A 22,325-nucleotide genomic window follows, 5' to 3' on the forward strand; every position below is an offset into this window, starting at 1 on the left:
CATTTTGCATTCAATGACGTATACAGTGAACTGATCTTGAGATGTTTTGGGGGTTGAGATTCAGGTAAAACCGGTATAATATATTTTGATCAACATGAACATAAACAATGTGTAAAAAAAAAAAAAAAAAAATGTAACAACAGTAGACAATTGTACACAATCAGTTCAATGAATGTACCAAAGCATTCGCAATTTGTTCTGTGATGTACACAAGTGACGACCGGATGTGAACGAGTTGTTTTAAGAATTTCAATTCTGATAGGAGAAACTCTCCAGAGCACCTGAGAATATAATTTTAAATATAAACAATGTTATTTTGTCTTAGTTTTTTAAAAACCTGTGTGCTTTAACAATTCCTCTCAGCAGAGTTTAGTCTGATGGTCTCTTAAGTTTGTAATTTAGTGAACCAGTGGTTATTATTCATCGATTGAGACGTTTGTACGTCACTCTAAATACAGGCGTGTGCTAAATGGGGTAAATGTAAACTAAGAAAATCTGTAACACCATGGAACACTGCATCTTGATCAGAAATAAAGCTTTTTCCTTTCACTCCATAAAAACGGCAGCAACACGACTGACACTCGTAAGTGTTTTGAATAATATGATCTAATGCTATCTCGAAGCCCCGCCCTCTTTCTCAATATCTCAATTCTTCTCTCGGCTCAATTTCTGTCAAGATAAACAAAGAAATCTTGATCGCAATAAAACCCACTGCTTATCATCATACGTCCGACTTTAATAACTTTACTCTATTTATTTAGGGATGTCACTGGATATTTTCACACACAGCGTTCGGCAAAAGAAGTAAAGTGCACGCTTCTGTGCTACGGCGTGAGGTAAAAACACACTTATTTATTCATTGAGATGTTTGACTTGAGCCAGTGCACACGTGAAAGACACGCATTAGTCACCATGGGCTGAATGGCAGGCTACATGATTACTGTTTACCACAGCGCAGTGTGTCGCCTGCATCTTTTATGAGAGGGAATTTATTTACCACCGGCGAAGGGCACGAAGTCGCTCGAGCGTTAAAACAAGCAAACAGCGTGAGGACGAGGTGTGGAAGGACAAGAGACTTTACTTTTTCTCCTTCCTTACTATCCTTTCTGCTTTCTGGATACTTATGGAATAAAGTTTGTGTCCTCCTGCTTGCACTACAGTAACGCAGTTACTGTTTTATATTTCAATCACCGAGGTAGATTTTCTTGGATTGTTGTTTATTGAAATCGAAATGTAATAAGTGGGAATAAAAAAGAGGTTGCACACGTCATCTGTAGACTAAGAATGGTGTGGAATTGGACTATCTGCAGTCTGGAAATGTAAAGCTTTTAAATTAAGTAAATTATTCCCAGAATCATAGGATCACATAACATTGAAGGTGCATTTACTGTTTTTCTAAGTTGCTTTGGAGCATTTCTTCAATCAGAAATTAAATTCTGAAAACTACTTGTAAACATCAGGTCGTCACTTGTACACATCATATAAGCATAAATGTTTCTCATTGATTTGAACAAATTGCTTTGGTACATGCATTGAATTGATTGTGTACAAGTGTCAGTTGTTCATGTTCATGTTGATCAAAATCTATTACACTGGTTCTCACCTGAATAGTTTTACCCCACAAAACATCTCAGCATCAGATCATTGTACACGTCATCGAATGCAAAATAGTTAAACCAGTTGTCATCATCATCAATTACTGAATTGTGTAGATGAATCACTTATGAAGGCGTGAGTACGTCAAAGACCAACTACTTCTCTAAAGTAGGTCAATGGTGAATCTCGTGAACCTTCAATAGGCGACAGAGCGAAACAGACGAAGAGCCAGGAAACGAATGAACGATCTTCATCTTCGGGAAGAGGGTGAAGACCACAGGAGCCAAATCTGGCGAGTGGGGTGAGAACGGAAGTGAGATGGTGTTTCCGAGAGCTCGGCAACAGGATGCGCATGTTGTCAAAATAGCAGACGTGGTAATGCACATGTTCAGAGTATCGATGTAAACAGGACCATGTCTTTTGGCACACTAACTTATGAAGGCCAGCGCTCCTTGTGACTCTGCATGCAGTGCGTGTTGTGCTGCCATCTGTTGGCAAGTTACAAAATTAGTCTCCACATTTTTGAATCCACCTCGTACTTAAGGATTTTAGGAAAAGTACAGGTATGTGTTGTGCTGTTTGTACAAAGTGTTTTGTGAAATGTACTTACTGGTTTGCAAATATTAAGAACGATTCAAGAAACATTTAAAAGCAACTGAGAAAAAGGTAAAAGGCCTGAAGAGGTGCTGCTGAAAAATATTGATAAATTCCAGTTTTTCGTTTTTGCACTTTGCCTTTTTCACATTTTGACTCATAGATTTCTGCATTTTCAACAGTAAATCTGTATGTGTGTGTGTGTGTGTGTGTGTGTGTGTGTGTGTGTGTATATATATATTTATAGCACTGTCAGGCATCAGTGGAGTGATCAGGCCCATGCCCAGCGTCCTGTGACGTGTACACACACCTCACTCGTTGCCAGCCAGATGAAAAACACGATGTGTTCTACGCTCCTTTGCTTTAACACCAGCACACCGTTAGTGTACTCGGATTGTTCTGTGCAGTTAGAGCGTTATTGACATCTATTCATTTGTGAAATCTGAGCTCGAGTGATTGCTCTGGTGGATGGGAGCATATCGATCAGGCGGAGCAGCAGCTGGAGCAGCGGTAATCATGTCTATAAGCCATGTGTCAATCGACTGCTCGCTTCCTTTAATTTCACAGCGGTTCCAGTAAACACTGCACGCACGGTGTAGAAAAACCTGCTCGGATAGAAGCGCTATGAAACACACAAAGAGCTGCTGTTTGCTGTTAATAAGCTGCATGAGATTCCGTCGAGTTTGAGGAAAGCGAGAGGAGGAACGTCCGCGTGCTTCAGGTCTCTTGCTGATGCGCTTATTCTCACTCGCTGCGATCAATCATGTGCTTCAGATGAGACGAGTGGAGAGAAAACTCTCCATAAATCTATCATCAGTCTCGAAGCAAAACCGCAGTTTAGAAAAAGAGACGGACCGCACGCTGTGCTCGGGTTTAGATGTCTTCAAAGATCTCTGCCTTTTTAAAAAAAATAATAATGAAATGTTCCCAATAAGTCTCATCCACAGCAGCCTTGTTCTGCACGGGGTACAGAGGCAGAGCCATGACACAGCAACAGAACAGACTTGTGCTGTCCCACACACACACACACACACACACACACACACACACACACACACACACACACACACACACACACACACACACACATTTTGCCTCTGGCAATCAGAAAGAGAACGACTGAATGTGAGTGAAGAGCAGCAGCATTCCTTATTCCCTGCTTCAACCTGTGCTACAGCATCTCATCTCTCTATATATAGTACAAAATACAGACAGACAGACAGACAGACAGACAGTCAGATAGATAGATAGATAGATAGATAGATAGATAGATAGATAGATAGATAGATAGATAGATAGATAAGGGTCTTACCTGTAGCAGCCAGTAGCATCTGCGGTGGAAGGTGGGGATTATGGAGGAGTGGACGTAACACCCGTACAAACACTGTGAAAACACACACACACACACACACACACACACACACACACACACACACACATTGATGCAGTTACTCGCCCACATCTACACAGCTTGTGGAGAAAAGCATGTTAGCATGAAACAAAACCATCTCACCACCAAGACTGCAAAATATCACTGATTTCACCATCTTGGTCTTTGATCTGTTGTCTAAAAGGTTTGTATCTTATGATGTGCTAATGGAAATAAATGAATACTAGCAATTCAGTAAGATATTGATTTATTTAGGTAATGATACAAACATTTAGCTGGTGATCCATTTAGATCTAGAACTTAATTTACATTTACATTTAAGATCCAGATTTATATTGAACATTTATTGAAACACTGTCTAAAAGTCTTGCACTTTTTCAATCATCAATCAGAATCAAAATACTTTTTTGATCCCAGAGAGAAACTGTTCAAATCAAATTCATGACAAATATCACAGAATATCCTGTTTTCTAGAGATATCCTGTAGATCGTAAACGATTACGTGCAATAAAACTAGCGAGCTACTAAAGTACATGCTGATGGAGAAGAGTCACATGACCAGCTAAGCTAACGACTTTTAAAGCACAGCTAACAAATTCATGGTATTTTTTAGTGTTTAAAACTGTGCAGATTAAAATCTCTTTAATGAACAAATTCGACTCAAAATGTATCTGAATAACTTTTGCGTTCAGGGGTAACAGAACCCCCTGCGTATCCCAGTGTCGCCCCCCCATTGTCTACTGTCCTTCCGAGCTAGTCGATAGCAGGCGATCGACTCTAATGCTATTTTCAGCTGTGGAATATGTGAGAAGCTAGCCGCCCGAGCCGCCTGAGCCGCTGCTCACCTTAAACAGGCTCCAGATTACGGGAATTAATTGAATACGAGGGATGAGGTTTCGGTCTCGTATCACACAAAACAGCACACTCAGCAAGTCAGAAAATAGAAAGTGTGTGTAAATGAAAAGGCTCGCTTCCAAATATACACACAAAAACATCCAGAAACATTGCTCAGATTTATGGAGCAGGGCTTGGAAAGTCATGGTACATTGTCAGTGCAATCGGAATTAGTATAACCCACACACACACACACACACACACACACACACACACACACACACACAGGAGAAAGTCTGTCACTCCAGTGGGCAGGTGCCGGGGTTGCGCTCGAGTACACCTTTCCAGGCACATGAGGCATAAAATCAAAACATGTTTTCATGCTGCTGACTTTGTTTACCCCCATTAAAGCACCATAATCCATCCCATCCATCCAGTCCTTCACACACACACACACACACACACACACACACACACACACACACACACACACAATGCACAAACACTGTACATTCCTGTATTCACAAGTGAGACATCAGAATATTTTCTCTTTTTATTTGAACTGTGTTTTATTGCTCTTATACTTTATTTCATTTAATGACCTGACACTTTTTATCCATTTTTACTTACATCTGATGTTTTAGCGCACCCTCAGAAAAAGTTCCTGTCCACAAAGTCAAAGAGCATACGTAACGTGTTTGGTGGGCTTCTTTAAAATTCTGTTTTTTAAACCAGTTTCTCTAAACTGTCGGCTTAAACTTCAGGTTTGTGTATTTAACACTGTAAAGCTTCGTCTGAATTTAAGTGCAACCATGAACAACTGAGCTTTTTAATACCATTAACATATTGCATAACATAAATATTACATAACGTGGAGTAACATACTGCACATAAACATAACATATAGCTGTCCTTCCTTCCTTCCTTCCTTCCTTCCTTCCTTCCTTCCTTCCTTCCCTTCCTTATCTCCTTACGTACTTATTTACTTACTTACTTCGTATTTCTGGGCCAAGTACAATTTACTTTCTTTCTTTCTTTCTTTCTTTCTTTCTTTCTTTCTTTCTTTCTTTCTTTCTTTCTTTCTTTCTTTCTCTCTCTCTCTCTCTCTCTCTCTCTCTCTCTCTCTCTCCTCCATCCATCCATCCATCCATCCATCCATCCATAGTATTTATGGGCCAAGTATACATTTCTTTCTTTCTTTCTTTCTTTCTTTCTTTCTTTCTTTCTTTCTTTCTTTCTTTCTTTCTTTCTTTCTTTCTTTCTCTCTCTCTCTCTCTCTCTTTCTCTCTCTCTCCATCCATCCATCCATCCATCCATCCATCCATCCATTCATCCATAGTATTCATGGGCCAAGTATAAATTTCTTTCTTTCTTTCTTTCTTTCTTTCTTTCTTTCTTTCTTGACACCAGCTTCCTAAAGAAAGTATTTTGCTGTGCTGTTCAGAACATGTGACAAGAATTAAGCAGTATGTTTATAAAAACAGTGTCTTTAACATTCAGAATTTCACACACAAACACAAACACTAAACTGAAACAGAATAAATCGTGATTTATGGACTGTGTACACACACACTTGAGTGTAATGAATCAAATTTGCAATAAATATCGCTGAGAAACTCTATGAGACATACTATAAAATTGTGGTGCTAAATATTTAAGCACATTATATTCTTTTTTTAAACCGCTCCAATTTACGTTGGTATAATGCTTTAGGCAGAAGCAAAATGGAGAGTAGAACCTGTCATTAAAGAGCAAAAATGAATTGGGTTCACATCTGAGTACATCTCCAGTCTCGTGCACTTCGACCACGGTGATGCAGTGGAAGTAAATCGAACGCGCACCCGTGTCCTCTCTCAGCTGCTCGACGCGATGCAATGCGACGCTGGCTGCATGGGTGTGTTTGGTAACACTGTGATTAAGAAATGACAGCGTCAGAGGCTATTATTTGCCGTCTGGGCCCCAGACAGATGCCAGAGACTCACACGCTGGGCAATTAAAGCCTAATTACATTCACACGATTAGATCAGGCCCAGCGTGGAGTCTGAGAGCAGCTCCTACGCACTGTAACATGCTTTCACAGACGGATGTGAGTGCATAAGTACACATTCACACACACACACACACACACACACACACACACACACACACACACACACAGCAGCCAAGGTGCCTTTCAGACGTTCCTTACAATCTACAGTTTCCATACTTCCTACTCAAATTTTATATTTGGCTGAAAAACATTTCTACGTCGTCGTTACGACGTATATGCTCCGATCTGCGCTTGAGTTTCTCCATGACATCACAAGGGGCGTGGCTTCAGGCTTATACTGTTTCATGGTAATTGCGTTTTGCATAAACACAACCCTCGTTGGTCTGTATCGCATTTCACGTTTTTTAAGGGTTTGTGAAATGAAACCTCGGACACCGAAATGAAACCCTGGAATGATATCGAACGCACACAGAAATTTTAATTACTTGTGAAATCGAATCTCACAAACGTTAGCGCTAGATCTACAGCACACGTTCAATTCGCGCAAACAGCAGAAGGTGGAATTGCTGCGTTGTTTTCCTAAACGAGGAAATTCCCAATGAGGACATGTGTTTTTGTGTTTATTTATTAAACTACAGCTTCTACTGTAGCTCAGGTAATTTAGGGCATTTTCAAAGTTTATTAAGCAATTTTTTTTAGTTCTATACTGTAGCTTGAAAGAACAGAAAGAGCCTTTTAATTAGAATTAAGGTGAATATAGGGTTCTGAATCAAAACTTGCATGATGAGGCAAATTTTATTCTATAAATGTTCCCTCTTTTCTTATCATAACTTTATAATTTATACTTTTAATACACTTTTATACTTTGGATTTTTTTTTTTTTTGATATTCATTCTCTATTTCTATTTACATGTTGGACAATCGCATTTCCCTACAGGTCATACTCTGTACGAATGTGTTTGTGACGAATAAAATTGGATTTGATTTGATAAATGTTAAATGAACACCTCCTCAGATAAAGTTCCATCAATGACACATATCTTTCTGCTAATTAAATACACATTTATATATATAATTTTAAAGATAAACAATCAACACCTCCTGACCAATCGGAAATCAAGGCTTTAACAGCGCTGTGGTATAAAAGCATTAGGTCACGAGTTCATTAGTAGCTGTAGTTGCTGTGGAGCGAACACAGGCTGCGATTTGACTCTGACATTGTTGTAAATGTACAAACTGAACTTTTCAGTGGATTAAATCTTATCATAGAATTGCAGTCCAGAGATGTGTGCTTGTTAAACTCGGCCTGGTGCTCGCAGCAGCTCCTCATTGATTGGCTTTAATTAATTGAGTCTGATGCCACAATTATTTCTCGGTTAGAGGAATAGATCTGACGCGAATGCAGGAAAGGTTCTCCACCAAGAGAACAACCCAATAAAGCAGAACAATTCAGGGTCGATAGTCTCGTGTGGCAGGCTGTTTGTTAAAGGTAATTGAAGCTACTTTAGATTGAAGTATTCAGCGGCAACACAACTTCGGCTAATTCCGTCCTCAAAAATACCTGGCAAATATGACTTGAAATGAGGACATGATCAGGACAGAGAGACGAGTTTGAGACAGAAAAGGTGAGGGAACACTCGCTGAATTAATAATATGATGTTCCACAATATTACTTTTCAGAAAAAATGGAAACAACATGTGTTGTTTTGTCTGTGCCAGAAATAACACACAACACACCAGGGCAATCTCCAAAACGTATTAAATTCACATGGTACTGAGTGTGTTATTCTGCTTATACCACAGTGATCACAGCCAGACATTACATTATTACAATTCAATCAAAATATTCAGTTTATTGATGATTGTTTTAATGAATCACGCTTTATACTTACAGTTTATACTTATACATTTTCATGGAATGTCCCATTCTTATTTATGCGAAAGCAGCAATATACAGCCTTTTCACCACTGCCTTTCCTTCTCTCTCTTTCTCTCAAAAAAACAATCATTGTGATAGAATCCAGACAACAAATTCTCTACAGCATGGTGGCTGTTACAAAGCACTAAAACTGGAGACTTCTTCCCACAAGATTGGTTAAAAAGATCGATCTTCTAGATACAAAATTAATCCACTTTTCTTTAAATTGTTATTACTATTAGTATTAGTTTATATGGTGCTTCCATCATAAAAGTTCCTGTGTTTCTAACAATATAATGTGGGGAGATGGAAGCTCAATGGTTAAGTCTCTGGGTTACTGATCAGAACGTCAGGGGTTTAAGCCCCAGCATTTCAAGCTGCCACCCTGGGGACCCTAAGCAAGGCCCTAAACCCCTGTCAAGATGTACATTTGACGAGTATAAATCCTTCATCCTTCCTTCCTTCCTTCCTTCCTTCCTTTCTTCCTTCCTTCATATAAGGTGACAGTTGTAACTACTGTCCATTAAGATACACATACATAATTCACATCATCTGACCAATTAAGAATAATCAGTATAGAGGAACAGACTGGTGATGCTGATGAAAAGAGACTATAATGCTGGATGGAGAACCTGTCAGAAGGAACTGTGTGTGTGTGTGTGTGTGTAAAGACCTGATGTTAATGGTAGCCCGTAGGTGGAGCTGGGCAGTGCGCCAAAGAAATTAAATGGAATTGAATTCCTTCAAAACAGCCTCAATCAGCAGGTTTTATCAGGTTAAGGGCTCCTCCTCCTCCTCCTCCATCTATTCCTCCTCCTCTTTATTCTCTTTTAGGTTCAGTGACTGGGGCATGACGTCATTTAGAAGGGAAGCAGATGTCCCAGCTGAACAGGGACGGGTTTAGCGATAGCAGTCAGCCAGGAAAGCAGCAGTGCTTCAGGGCAGTGGTGTGTGTATGAGACACTGCTGAGTGTGCTGTCGTTCTCTGAACACCTGAATGAGGTGGAGAGAACGCTGATGAAGCGTGGCAGATTTCTCATCACACACAACTCGCTGTCGTCACAAAAGCCGTATCGTCAGGCTTTTTCTCAGATCAGGTCTCAGCTGAGAGACACCACTTTGTTGTTCTTGTTTTACAGAGAACCTTTGAGAGAAACTGGTTGATATTCTTCAACATGCATAACAACTACAATCTATTTATTTATGCCCATGTTTTTACTCATATTTCTGTGAAATTATGCATCCTAATGGGTTTTGCAGCATTTTAGCATTAAATAAGCATTTTGGTAAATTATTACTCCTTACTTTCACTTGAGTAAATGTACAAAAGTTTTTGCCTCCAAATGTACTTAAGTATCCAAAGTACTGACTTATAATACCTATAATGTTCCTGTTATCATTGTTATCACAAGACTCTTTACTTAATCACCTCAGTTTATGTGAAAAGACTCGAATGTGACTCTCAGCACACTGATCTATTAATAGAATAATATTTAAGACTCAAACACTGATTGATTTCTATTACAATGATCATGAACCCAAAACCTTCTTTTGTGTTGTGGTGAGTTCGAGTCTGGAGTTTCTTCATCATTTATTCTTCTCGAAATGTTCTGCTTGATGTTGAACTGATGCTGAACTGTATGTTGGTAATTAGTAGATTCACCAAGCGCCACGAACACGTGTAAAACAGAGCCTGCGCTCGACCCTGATTGGTGGCAAGCCTGCGTGTTTCACCAGTTACGTTTTTTATCCACAAATAAATAAAAAGGAACGACTGATATCACTAAATGTAGTTGAGTAAAGCTACTAAAGTACAGCAACAAATTACATTTTTAGAAGAAGAAGAAGAAGAAAAGCTCCTCTGGATGAAGACGAAGGGTAAATTTGTGTTCACATTTGAGGATTTATACAAAAATGGTATACATGACTTTTGGCACGGGTTGAGAACTTGTCAGGTCGTCTCACAGCTTGACAAATCTTCTCCGAACCTCGACGTTGGTACTTTTGCTCTACAGAGCTTCAGGTGATCAATTAAGAAAAGCTCTTTTAAAACCTGAGAGCTCTGCAAGCCCATAAATCACAATTAAAACATTTACAGGTCTGACCCTGAAATGATCTGTCTGCTGGCTAATACTCCCACAGCTCCACCTGCGAGGAGAGATCGCACAGGAAAACTGAGAGCTCAGGACAGAGGAGGAAAGAAAAGGGGAGGCGTGGAGGAACCGGCAGAGCGAGAAAATAAGGATTTGTGTATTTACTGTATACGTGAGTAGAGAAAATGAGAGGCGACTCAACACGAAATGGCATTCTTGATGTTTTATGGGGAAAAAAAAAGAAAGCTTCATAATTCATGTGCATAAGAAGAGAAACAACAAACAGGTTTTTTTTCTAATCCAGTGCTTTGAAGAAGATAAAGAAAAAGCTATTTGTGTTCCGGTGAGCTTTGGCCTGCGTGTTTGTAAATACGGACTCTTCCGAGCTGCTTAATCTTCAGCTATACAAATGCGAAAGAGAAAGTAGGAGAGAGAAAGAATGGAATTGGTTTTCATACATGGCAGACCCAAACAGGTTCTGCTCCAGTTATAGTCATGGTTTGGAGTTTACAGCCACCTTCGCTTATCTCACACCTCTAACCAATAAAAGCTAACGTTCTGCTGAGACGACAAAACCGCAGCAAGGAAAAAATATATATATAAAAAAGAAAGCAGCGGTGAGACAGAGACAGATTGGGGATGTTTGCATTTTATCCTACAGCACTGTGGGGTTTTAGGGGCAAACCCGCCTTAGGCCTGCCTGAAGCACTGAGCCTCTACGGTCCCATATTTAATAAAAATCTCTTATTATGTCTTCGTAAAGCAGGTGAAATGCTCCAATGGGTTCCTGACTACATTTGGTTTCACAAAACATATTTCCCTCACATTTTACATACAGACAGGATTCAACACTGAAGAGTCTTTTATACAAGAATTTAGAAAAGTATAGTCTTTTCAGTGTCTCAAACATCTTCAAAAAGAGATCTTCATCATGTTTTGATTGATGTAATCGGTTGAGCTGGTTTTAGAAAGGATACATTCATCTAACTCACTGTAAAACACTCTCTGAGATAATGGACTAACAAGAATTTTTCTATAAAGTCAGAAAAAAAAAGCATTGAAGCCTCAAACATGAACATGAAAGTATGAACTCTGTTTAACAAAACAGGAGCACTTGGAACAATTTAATCTGACATTTGACCTCGCCTTTTGGCAAAACACAAAAACACACAGGACTTGGACAGTGAATGAGTGAGGGAAAGTTCTGTGGAGTCCAAATGAGACATTTTTGTCTCTAACAGAAAAACTTGTGTAAGATGAAGAACAGGAGAGAAGATGTGTTCAGACTCCCTCACCCCCACACTCACACAGGTGAAAGTTTAATGATTTGGGGTTGTTTTGGAGCAGGGAAAGTTGGAGATTTATTCCAGAAAGTGAAAGGAACCAACATGGCAACCTTTCCATACTTGAACACCATGCAATTCCATCTAGACTGCAGCTCATCAGAACCAAAACAAGCTGAGTTCTGTATGCGTTGTTTAGAAAGCAAACAGTCATCTGGAGTGATACCTATCGTGATTCGACCTGCCACAGAAATCTCCAACTAGTGAAGGAAACCTTTGGTGAGTTCATGCTAAGGGAGGATTTTTCACTAAAAATAAAGAGGAACATCTGGACATTTATAGATGTGTTTCGTCAAAGTAAATGCTGTTGCATAGAAACAAAAGGAACATGCATGTGAAAAACCATAAAAGCTTTTAATAGGCACTGTAGCAGTCAGATTTATATATTCAATTAACCAGCAAACGCTCTGTTCATCATGTTTATGATGATTTGATGTTTAATGCTTCCAGTCAAAGATCTCCAAACTCGTGCTGTGTACCATGTCTTTAAACGTGGGTCTGGGATCTTCTTCATATAATCTGACATGAAAAACACGTGTGATGCAGATTCAAGATTTTCTGGGATCATCTCGTACAGTGTTAAAAGTACAAATTGTAACGGCAGGCTGGAAGTCACATAACCGGCTTAACTTCGAATGGAGCTCCAGTGAAGGCAAAGCGATCGTGATTTTTCAAAAGCGTTACAGAGATTTATAAATCTAATCTACTGAGCGTGCTCGGAGAGGTAGTTAGCAGTTAGCTACAGTGATTTTTTTCCCCTCGTATCAGCTCCAGCCAGCAGTTTTTCTGTGAAAGCAGCCTAGCGGCAGCACCCGGGTCTCAGATTAGCCCTGAATTGGTAGCCTGCTGTCAGTCGGAAACGTTTTCAGGCTCTTTGTGTGACAAACCGAACTAGAGCTGATTGACATACAGTATCTGTGTCACCTTTAATAAATATGGGTGTCATTGCCATGCGCAGGTTTTCCCGCATGCTGCGACAGCATAATTTCGTTTTTGGAGTTGATGCATTTCTATCCAGCAGTGTCGTGTGGACTGATATCCAAATCCAAACAACGACTCTGTGAAGGATGTTCACCTCTCTGTGCTCTGTGCTGGATTGTATCTCAGCATGTGGGTAAAGAGTTGCTCGACCGGTGATGGTATTCCGCTATAAAACACTTTGGGCAGACTTGAAAAGACAGACTGCCCATACTACACACACACACACACACACACACACACACACACACACACACACACACACACACACACCCTTCCACACCCACGTGAAACCAGTTTGCTCTTAGGTGGTCTGCATGTGTGTGATGGCTCGTGTGTGTGGGGTGTGAGTGATGTGCACAGAGCAGAGCCTGTCAGCATTCATCTCTCCAACTCATAGCACAATGCCTTATGATGCCCATGGCCATCTCTCTCTCTCTCTCTCTCTCTCTCTCTCTCTCTCTCTCTCTCATACACACTCATACACACATGCTCTGCCACCCTATGTTTTCCTCAGACACTCTGCAATCTTGTTGACCTTGGGCACGCTAGGTCAACGACAACAAGGTCACAGCTCTGCTGCGTTCTCTAATCTGATTGGCCAGAAAGTGTGAACATCATGCATGTGCATGTTATCCGAATGCACTCACTTAATAATGTCAATTAAGGCTTGTGTGAGAGTGTTAGTGAGAACAGGAACATAAAATGTAACACTAAACATATAAAAAGTAGGATGAACGATTCTTTGACTGAAGAACCAAAATTCCAACAAATTGAGGTTTATCCACTTTTTACACAAATATAGTGTGAAGCATAAAAAACCCAACGACAAACACACAAAAATACTGGATAAAAAATATTTTTCATAGGGATGTGAATCATAGCCGATAATAAGATGCATTAAAGATACATATAAATCAGCTACAGATGCGATTCGATTCAACACAATGCGATTCAATGCAAAACGGTGCAATGGAAAGAATTGAGTGCGCTGAAATTCAATAGGTTACAGATAGTTCACTTTAATTTCTTTGGTTCAGACAGACAGCAAATCATCAACTTACTTAAGTGCCTTCTGATACGCCTTTGTAGTGCAAAACCAGACGTTCCGCCTGCTTCCGTACATCCTGGGCTTTGATGTAGCGCTATACTACTGCACAACCTATTGCAGTAGGGGGTATTGCAGTAGAGGGTGCAAGCATGTGAAAAGTGAGCTACTTTCTTGATTTGTTTGAATTTATGAAAGTTCGCAATGCAGCGTTTTGTTTGCATCTATGAAAGTGTGCAATGCAAAAGGTTTGTTTGCAATAATGAAAATTAGCAGCTCGAAAGTTCATAAATCTTGGACGTACTGTATTAGTGAAATAAATCACTCCAGGAAGTTGGAGGGAGATAATTAACATCAGCATGGTAATACAAAATCTCTACCTCTTTGGGTATGTGTTTAATGAATTGCTATGTGTTTGTGTGTGTGTGTGTGTGTGTGTGCATTCTTTATACACATTAATCAGCAACTTTACTTACTTTTATACATGACAGGTAAGTAGACTAACGACCCAGAACGATGTGCCAAGACGTCAGACTCGTCTTCGCTACGCAGACCAAATGAAAGAAAACCTTATGGCGACTTGAGCCTCCAAATTAGAACCCAAAGAAAATGAATCGATGCAGGCCACACCCATCATCATCATCTGGCAAACAAAGGACGAGGAGAGTGTAATTAAAAACAAACACTCTGGTGCCAGCGACGAGACGAGCGCGCGAATGGAGTTCATCGATCTCAGTCGACGCCAAGCTTTTGTAAGACACCGGCGCGGAAAACTGACACCAGGAAGGGAAAGAACAGTGGTGGAGTGAAAAGAAAAAAAAAAGGAAAAGAGAAAGAGCTTTCCACTCCATTACACGTGGGATTACAGCCAATCCCTTTTCAGATGAGGCGCAGAGGAAACTTAGTTGTATTCTCTGGTTTCCCTCGTTTTGCATCACAATGAGGCGGATATCTAATCAAAGCCGAGCAGTGGTGAGGGGGAGCGACTCCTCCAGAAAGAGGAGATGACGAGGGCAAAACTGAGGAAGAATAAGAGGAAAATGAAAAGGAGTGCTCAGAGAATCACACACACATACTGTATATACACACTGAGAGGCAGTTAGCTGCTGTGATTCTCCCAGTGTTGCCTTTAAATCTGTTTCCTGATTTGAAGAGCGGTTCAGGTGTTAGCTCTGTGGATTCGGCCTCTGCGGCGATAAACCGAATGCCTGCTGCTTTCAAATCCCCACTGAGCTGATAAGGAGGCTGGACCCACCATCCAACACCAAACTCTAAACATCAGCACAGTGCTGATAGACTCAACACAGCTGCTCCTCTGCTTGTTACTGTGCCCTTGAGTAGGACACAACCTTCCAGTGATAAAAGGTAAATCCAGGTCAAAGCTGCTCTCCATCACCTTTGTGAAAAATCTGAGTTTCTCTGCTACTTTAGACCAACACTGATCACTAAGTGCTTTAATCATTTGTTTGCTGCCTTATTACTGTATAAAAAAAAGGTGGTATCAAAAGGTTTTGAAACTAATGGTGCTAATTGGTGACCATATGTGTTACCATGTCTGCGATTTCATCGCAGACAGAAAGTTAGAATGAATTTAAAAAACGCTCTGAAAGTGTGAAATTTCGCTTTCAGTCGTTTTTCCAAAAGTTGCTCATCCACACTGAAACGTGTAAAAACACTCACATCCCTGTACTGCTTTTTAAAATGTCACGACAACGACTTCGCACTTTTCCGAAAGCCTCCTTTTTCACAGTCCGCAAATCTCCGCGTGGATTGAAGGCCAAAAACATCTAAGAAAAATATGCATTCTTAAAAGAAAACGATGATTGTCGGAGAACAATCCACATGATCTCACCGCACTTATCATGTTTGCCACATTTGGCTCCTGCAGACTTCGGGAAGACGCCATCTTCCCGAATATGAAGATCCATCTCAATGGCGTTTTGACACTGTTGCGGAGATGGGCAGAAGATGCTTGACACGCTTCGTAAAGAAGACTTCTAGGACACGTTCCAGAAGAACACTGGAGCGCTGTGTTGCAAGGGAACCATTTTGAATGTGATCGTGTGGAAACGTAAATAAATAAAGTAAACAGAGCGATTCTCTAAACTTTCTCGTATCAAGGCGAATTTTTACTTCTAGTTTAAATCTCTGAACTTTCCATCCACAGAATAAAATTGTCATTAGAATCCAATTAACAGTTTATTTAGAGGGATAAGTTATTTTATAAGAAAACCCCAAGAGCTCCACAAAACCAAGGAATTAAAGGATATTTTATATGATCTAATTTCTATCCTCCTCTACAGTAAAAAGAAATAAAATAAATCTTGGGGTCTGAACCGAACCATTGGGCTTCACATATATAGAGTAGTAAAGCTGGTTGAGATGTTTTATTATTAATGTTTACATGTTTTAAATGTTTTATATTCTGGTCTTGTGCTGGTCTTGTTTTAATCTGAAGGGTTCTGCGTGTAAGAACCTGCTGAATTGATAGTGGGCCCACATTGATTTGGCTTCTCTGCTCCATCTGTATTGTGTGCCATGTTTGCTGATGATGTCGACTTTACTAACAAACTCTACTGTATAAATGGTTTCAATGGGACAGTTGCTAGAGTTGGAATTTCACGAAGATGAGTCGAGCATTAAACACAGAAAGAAACATTCTGGTGCAGTTATACTAAATATAAGCCCTTTTGGACCACCACACGTCCAGTTAAATTAGACAAAACCATATATGGTCCTCCCCCAAACCTGTTCCAGCATGACAATGCCCCTGCTCCACAAAGCCAGCTCCATGAAGATCTGCTTTACATGGGTTGGAGGCCTCCTCATCTTCTCACCTACATCAGCACCTGACTTACACACTTAGGGCTGAATGAATCTTACACACATCTCCACAAAATCTAGTGGAACATCTTCCCAGAAAAATGGTGGTTATTGTAAAGTCCCACCTCATGAAGACCTCCAAAGTGAAGATCCCAGACCACATGAGGATCCTAAGCCATGCACCAGATCCAGTTGGATCCGGCTTCATGAAGATTTCAGACTTTGAGGATAAACAACCTTTTAATCAATACTCAAAATAACCTTCTGCACATGCTGTTTCTCCATTATTGAACATGCTCAGGCATGGAGGAGTTGGTGTTGAATCTATGATGATCTCAAACGTTGAGCTAATTTAGGAGTTGCTCCAACTGACTGTAGAAAGAACGTTACTCATAATCACGCACTCTGGTGTTCAGGATATTTCTCACTCTCTGGTGTTTGTAATGTTTTAATGATTTATATTTACACTCTTGGTGTCATCCATCTCCTTGCCATAGCTGACTCAGGCTTGCTTATTGGGCATAAAAACACACACAAATTTTAACAAAAGTGAATTTTGTTCTATAATTCGTTCGTTCTGTACAGACAATGAGACAATATCCATTGTAAAAGTGCTACAGAAATAAACTCAGATTGAAGTGAATATGTGAAGGAAAAAATTTTACACGTGAAAAGCAATAGCTTGTTGTCCTTCATCTCTACACATTTGTACACTGAGGAACGGCACATACTCGAAAAAAGCTGTGCAAACAGAAATACATACATAGATCAGAATTTAGTTTCATTTTAACGTTAATCTGGAGCTTTGATTGAATGTGCATTTCATTCAGGAAGTCCATCTATTGTACGGTTGTACATACAATGCACATACTGTATATTGTAAATGTATGTATCCCTCATTCTCTTCACATACTGTATTCTTCCTTACATACATCTTATATCGGTATACATATTGGAGCACTTTTGATTCTGACCACTGCAGACCAGGAACATCCCACAAGAGCTGCAGTTTTGGAGACCCAGAAGTCTAGACGTCACAATTTGTCAAACTCTCACCCGTTTTTTCCTGCTTCTAACATCAACTTTGAAAACAAAATGTTCACTTGCTGCCTAATAAATAAATCCACTCACTACCAGGTGCCATGATGAAGAGATCATCAGTGTTCTTCACTTCACCACTCAGAACGTTGTCATAATGTTATGCCTGATCAGCGTAAACCTCACAGACATCTTGCAATAATATTTCACATATATGTACATGCTTATCATCTTCTGTGCTTTTTTTTACTGCCAGAGCCTTTATATTTATTTGCTGTACTTACATACTACTATTTGCACTTTTTTGTAAATCTATCCTCATTACAAGGAAACAGATCAAACCCTGATTTAATCACAGGTATGTGAAAGAGATCATGGACAGAGTGTGCTGGAATATACAGGGGACGAGTGGTGCTAAAGGGCACGCTTAATAACGTGATGAGATTAACACCACGCTGGTTTTGAGTATGATGATCACAGCTTAATAAGACACATCTGTCTGTAGAGTCAGTGTGTGTGTGTGTGTGTGTGTGTGTGTGTGTGTGTGTGTGTCTTTATGTTAGAGGACACACGTAGACAGAGAACGGCTGATAAAGAATAACAGCTGAGGTGGGTTCATTATCAGTGCTGAGGCAACACATAAAGCAACGAGACTGTTTTGTAAAACCGATCGACCGTGCCACACACACACACACACACACACACACACACACACACACACACACACACACCAAAATATGTACACCATTGTGCTTGTTCTAATATCTTGCGGTTTCTAAGTAACAGCTCATTATTTCTATAAGAAATCAAGAAAATGTAAACTTGGGGTGAGGGATTTCTGTAAAAAAGCATTTTTGGAAGGAGTCTCCAGTGTCAGTAATATTTCTGATGCAAAAGAGAAAAGAGGAGAGAAAAGAAAAGAAGAGAAGAGAAGAAAAGAGAAGAGAGAAGGAACCAGAGAGGAGAGAAAATAAGAGAAAAAAAGAGAAGAGAAGAGAGAAGGAGAATAGAGGAGCAGGAAGGTGAAGAGAAGAGAAGGAGAAGAGAGAGAGAAGGAGAAGAGATGAGAAAAGAGATAATAAGAAAAGAAGGAGAAGAGAAGAGAGGAGAGAAAGGAGAAGAGAAGAGAGAGAATGAAAAGAGAGGAGAGTGGAGAAAGAGAAAAGGAGATAAGAAGAGAGGAGAGAAGACGAAGAGAGAGAAGGAGAAGAGAGAAAAGGAGAAGAGAAGAGAGAATGAGAAGAAAAGAGAGAGGAGAGAGAAGGAGAAGAGAGAAGGAGAAGAGAAGAGAGAGAGAGAGAAGGAGAAGAGAAGAGAGAGAGAGAAGGAGAGAGAGAAGGAGAAGAAAAGAGAGAGAGAGAGAAGGAGAAGAGAGAGAAGGAGAAGGAGAAGAGAAAGAAGTTTGCTGTCCAGCAGAGAACAGTGGAATAATGAGTGGTAATGAAGAAGGTAATGGAGTTGATCTGCTTTGTCAGCTGTGTGATGATGCCGTCGGAGCGAGACGCGGATCTGTTCATCTTCCCCACAGAGACGTGGAAATCTGTGCGCAAATTGTTAATGTGTTATTCCATCTACGTGTTTGTGTGTGTGTGTGTGTGTGTGTGTGTGTGTGTGTGTGTGTGTTTTCCAATAATATTTGTGCACAAATCAACTTTATATCTCCATCTCTCTTCCTCCCTCGATCAAATGATGCAGCTGAAACCTCTTCTATTCTGCAGCAGAATGTTTGGGTTGTTATTACCCCCAGAGGAGGCACAGGTGATAGAGGAGAGCAGGGGAACGTCTGCAGTCCGGGTACACAGCTGCTGGGGAGGATCAGGGTGGGGATCAGTGGATAAGGGGGATGATGGGAGGCGCTGGGGGAGGTGATGATCAGGATTTGGATCAGGACTCAGGGTGTGGGTTAAAGGGCTGTGGAGGAGTTTTATATTCACCCTTTTCAAGTGGAGATGCCGAATGGCAAGATCATAATTCTTTAGATGTTACGAGGGGCCTTTTACTGACACTTACGATCAGAATCTGCCCTGTTGGTAATATTCATTCCCGTACTGTGTCCAGAGTCATTACCGCACAGAGGTCACACAAGGTCGTCGCGTGTATTGTTAGTGCTGCTGCGAAAGAAATGCTTTTTGACTGCATTCTATTTAAATAAGAGGTTAATTCATGTGAGACCCATGGATTTAAATTACACCACTTTTAGTTCTCCCAAAAACTGCAATCTGCAAATGGTTTTATTCCTGAAAAAACATTTTTACATAGCAATTTTAGCATATATAGCATATTGTTTAACCTCGCAATGCCAAAGAATAGTAAATGTGGATATATCATGGGTCTTCCTGGTGGTCGACGGCAGTACTGCGTTAATTAATGTTAAATCACAAGAATGTTTTAGTTTTTTTTGTTTTCGTTTAAGCTGAAATATTTAATTGTAAAAATATTACAATTATTACATTTAAGTAAAAGCTCATGTTCGTGTAAATGTATAATTGTCCACCTGACGGTAAAAGTAAAATGTATGAAACTGCAAATCTGTTAAAATAAGACAGCTGTGAACAACTTTATAAATTTTAATCGCAAAATACGTTTGTTGTAATGCATAAATCTTTTTGAAAAAATTGAAAATCTAATAAAATATAAAGACAATGATGCATCTACAACAACAACGTAGTTCTAATTGTTTTAACATAATATAACTAGCGTAATATGGTTCTATTTATATCAGTGGTTATGGTTCACACATTTTGTATCGGGGGGTCGCTGCACAATGTCTCTACCACCTAAGGGGTCCTTGACCTAAAAATATTTGTAGACCCCTGGTACATACAGGAGGTCTTGGCACAAGGCGATGAACTCGTACAACCTGTGAACTTTCCTGTCTCTTTGTTCCAGTGGAGTGGATATCTCAAAATTGAAGTAAGTACAACCCCAGAAATATTTTTTTGTTGAGTGTTAAAATGTCTAGTTCATGTTGGTTATTGTGGAACGCATGCATGAAATTCTTTAGCTTGTTATGACCTTAATTTTACAAAGTTGTGGGAGAATGGTTGTCAAAATGGCATGTGCTCCTTGCACATTATATAAGACATTGCATTTCTCAAATGTTCACTTAATACTCAAAAATATAAGTCAAAAGGTGATTTTTATTGGCCAGGCTTCATCCATAGAGGTTTTCAGGTCTCAGTTAAAGACACATTTTTTTAGTCTGGCTTTTGATGCGGGAAAATGTCATTTGGGAACCTTTACATGTGTTTGATTTATTTGTGTGAAATGTTTTGTTGATTTTTCTTACATTTTTTGAGGTTGAAGTTGAAATATAATGTTTTTGATGATTGACAATTTCTAAGTGTGATATTTGTTATAGTTTTCAGTTCAGACCAGATATAAATAATTTTAAATAAACAAATTATTTCTGGTTGCAGTATTTTTGTTATATTTGTTCTTACAGTGTAAATGCAAATGCAGAAATTCTGCACCCAACTAGGCTCAACTTTACAATATTAACATTATATTATTATTATAATTATTAATTATTATTATTATTATTATTATTATTATTATTATTATTATTATACAGTATATTAACATTTCAATATAAGTTTCGCTACAAATTTATAAAACACATTTCAAAACATCCCTCATTATTTGCATCAGAGGCCTCCTACAACAACATATAACAGGTGATTGGTATCTTCTATATTTGGGTCTTACAGGGTTAAAAGAAACACACACACACACACACACACACACACACACACACACACACACACACACACACACACACACGGTATTTAGAGCCATGTGTACTAAAACTGTCTCGAACAGCACTTCTGCACTCTGTAATGTTTTGTTATGTAAACAGAGTGTATAAGTGAGTTTTCTCCATAAAGTGGAGGAGATCGCGGTAATGAGCCTCCACTTCCGCTGTTATCGCAGCTGACGGTAATCTTCCCACTCTATTAATAATACAGTGCACTTTGCACCATTATGGAGAAGGTATGTGTAGTAAATAGAGAGGAAAAAGTCCTCAGAGTTATGAAAAGAGCTTAACCACCATTTAAGGAATGAAAGTTTCACTGTCATGCTGTTAATAAAATAATGAACACTGGGGTTGGTGTGATGAAGCCCAGTTAATGTTAACACCATAACGCTGATTATTTCCCTTGTGTAGAACTTGTGTGGGACGGAGAACAGGAGAGAAGATGTTTTCAGACCCCCTTTACCCCCACAAGCTTGAAGGAATTTAATGGTTTGTTGGTTGTTTTCGAGCAGGGAAGGTTTGACCAGTTCATACTTTCACACCATGCGATTTGGCTCATTAGAACCAACGTCATTATACAACAAGACGACGAGCCGAAACGAAGAGAATAAGCCCAAGCTCCGTAAGTGGTATTAATAAATAAAAAAGTAGAACATCTGGATATTTATACAGTATCTCACAAAAGTGAGTGCACCCCTCACATTTATCTTCTCAACTATAGAATACTATAGATACTGAAGCTTGATATACTTTAGAGGAGTCAATGTGCAGCCTGTACAGCAGTCCAGATTTACTGTCCTCCAAAAATAACTCAACAGTCATTATATTGTCTAATCTTGGTGGTGTGTTTGGGGTCGTTTTCATGTTGGAAAACTGCCGTTTGGCCCAGTTTCTGAAAGGAGGGCATCATGTTCTGCTTCAAA

The 22,325-nt window shown here is 39.6% G+C and overlaps 1 protein-coding gene across 12 annotated transcripts in view; it reads right to left on the reverse strand.

The window, feature by feature from the left end:
- The window catches only part of LOC124402193 (calmodulin-binding transcription activator 1-like), a 261,909-nt gene that overhangs the window by 43,799 nt on the left and 195,785 nt on the right, over positions 1 to 22,325 (reverse strand). For all 12 annotated transcript variants that reach the window (XM_046875023.1, XM_046875025.1, XM_046875021.1 and 9 more), the window contains one exon: positions 3,503 to 3,574. In XM_046875023.1, the coding sequence (XP_046730979.1) occupies positions 3,503 to 3,574 (72 nt within the window). The remainder of the gene's footprint in view (positions 1 to 3,502; positions 3,575 to 22,325) is intronic.

This window comes from Silurus meridionalis, chromosome 19 (genome assembly GCF_014805685.1).
Source record: "Silurus meridionalis isolate SWU-2019-XX chromosome 19, ASM1480568v1, whole genome shotgun sequence".
Lineage (NCBI taxonomy): Eukaryota > Metazoa > Chordata > Actinopteri > Siluriformes > Siluridae > Silurus > Silurus meridionalis.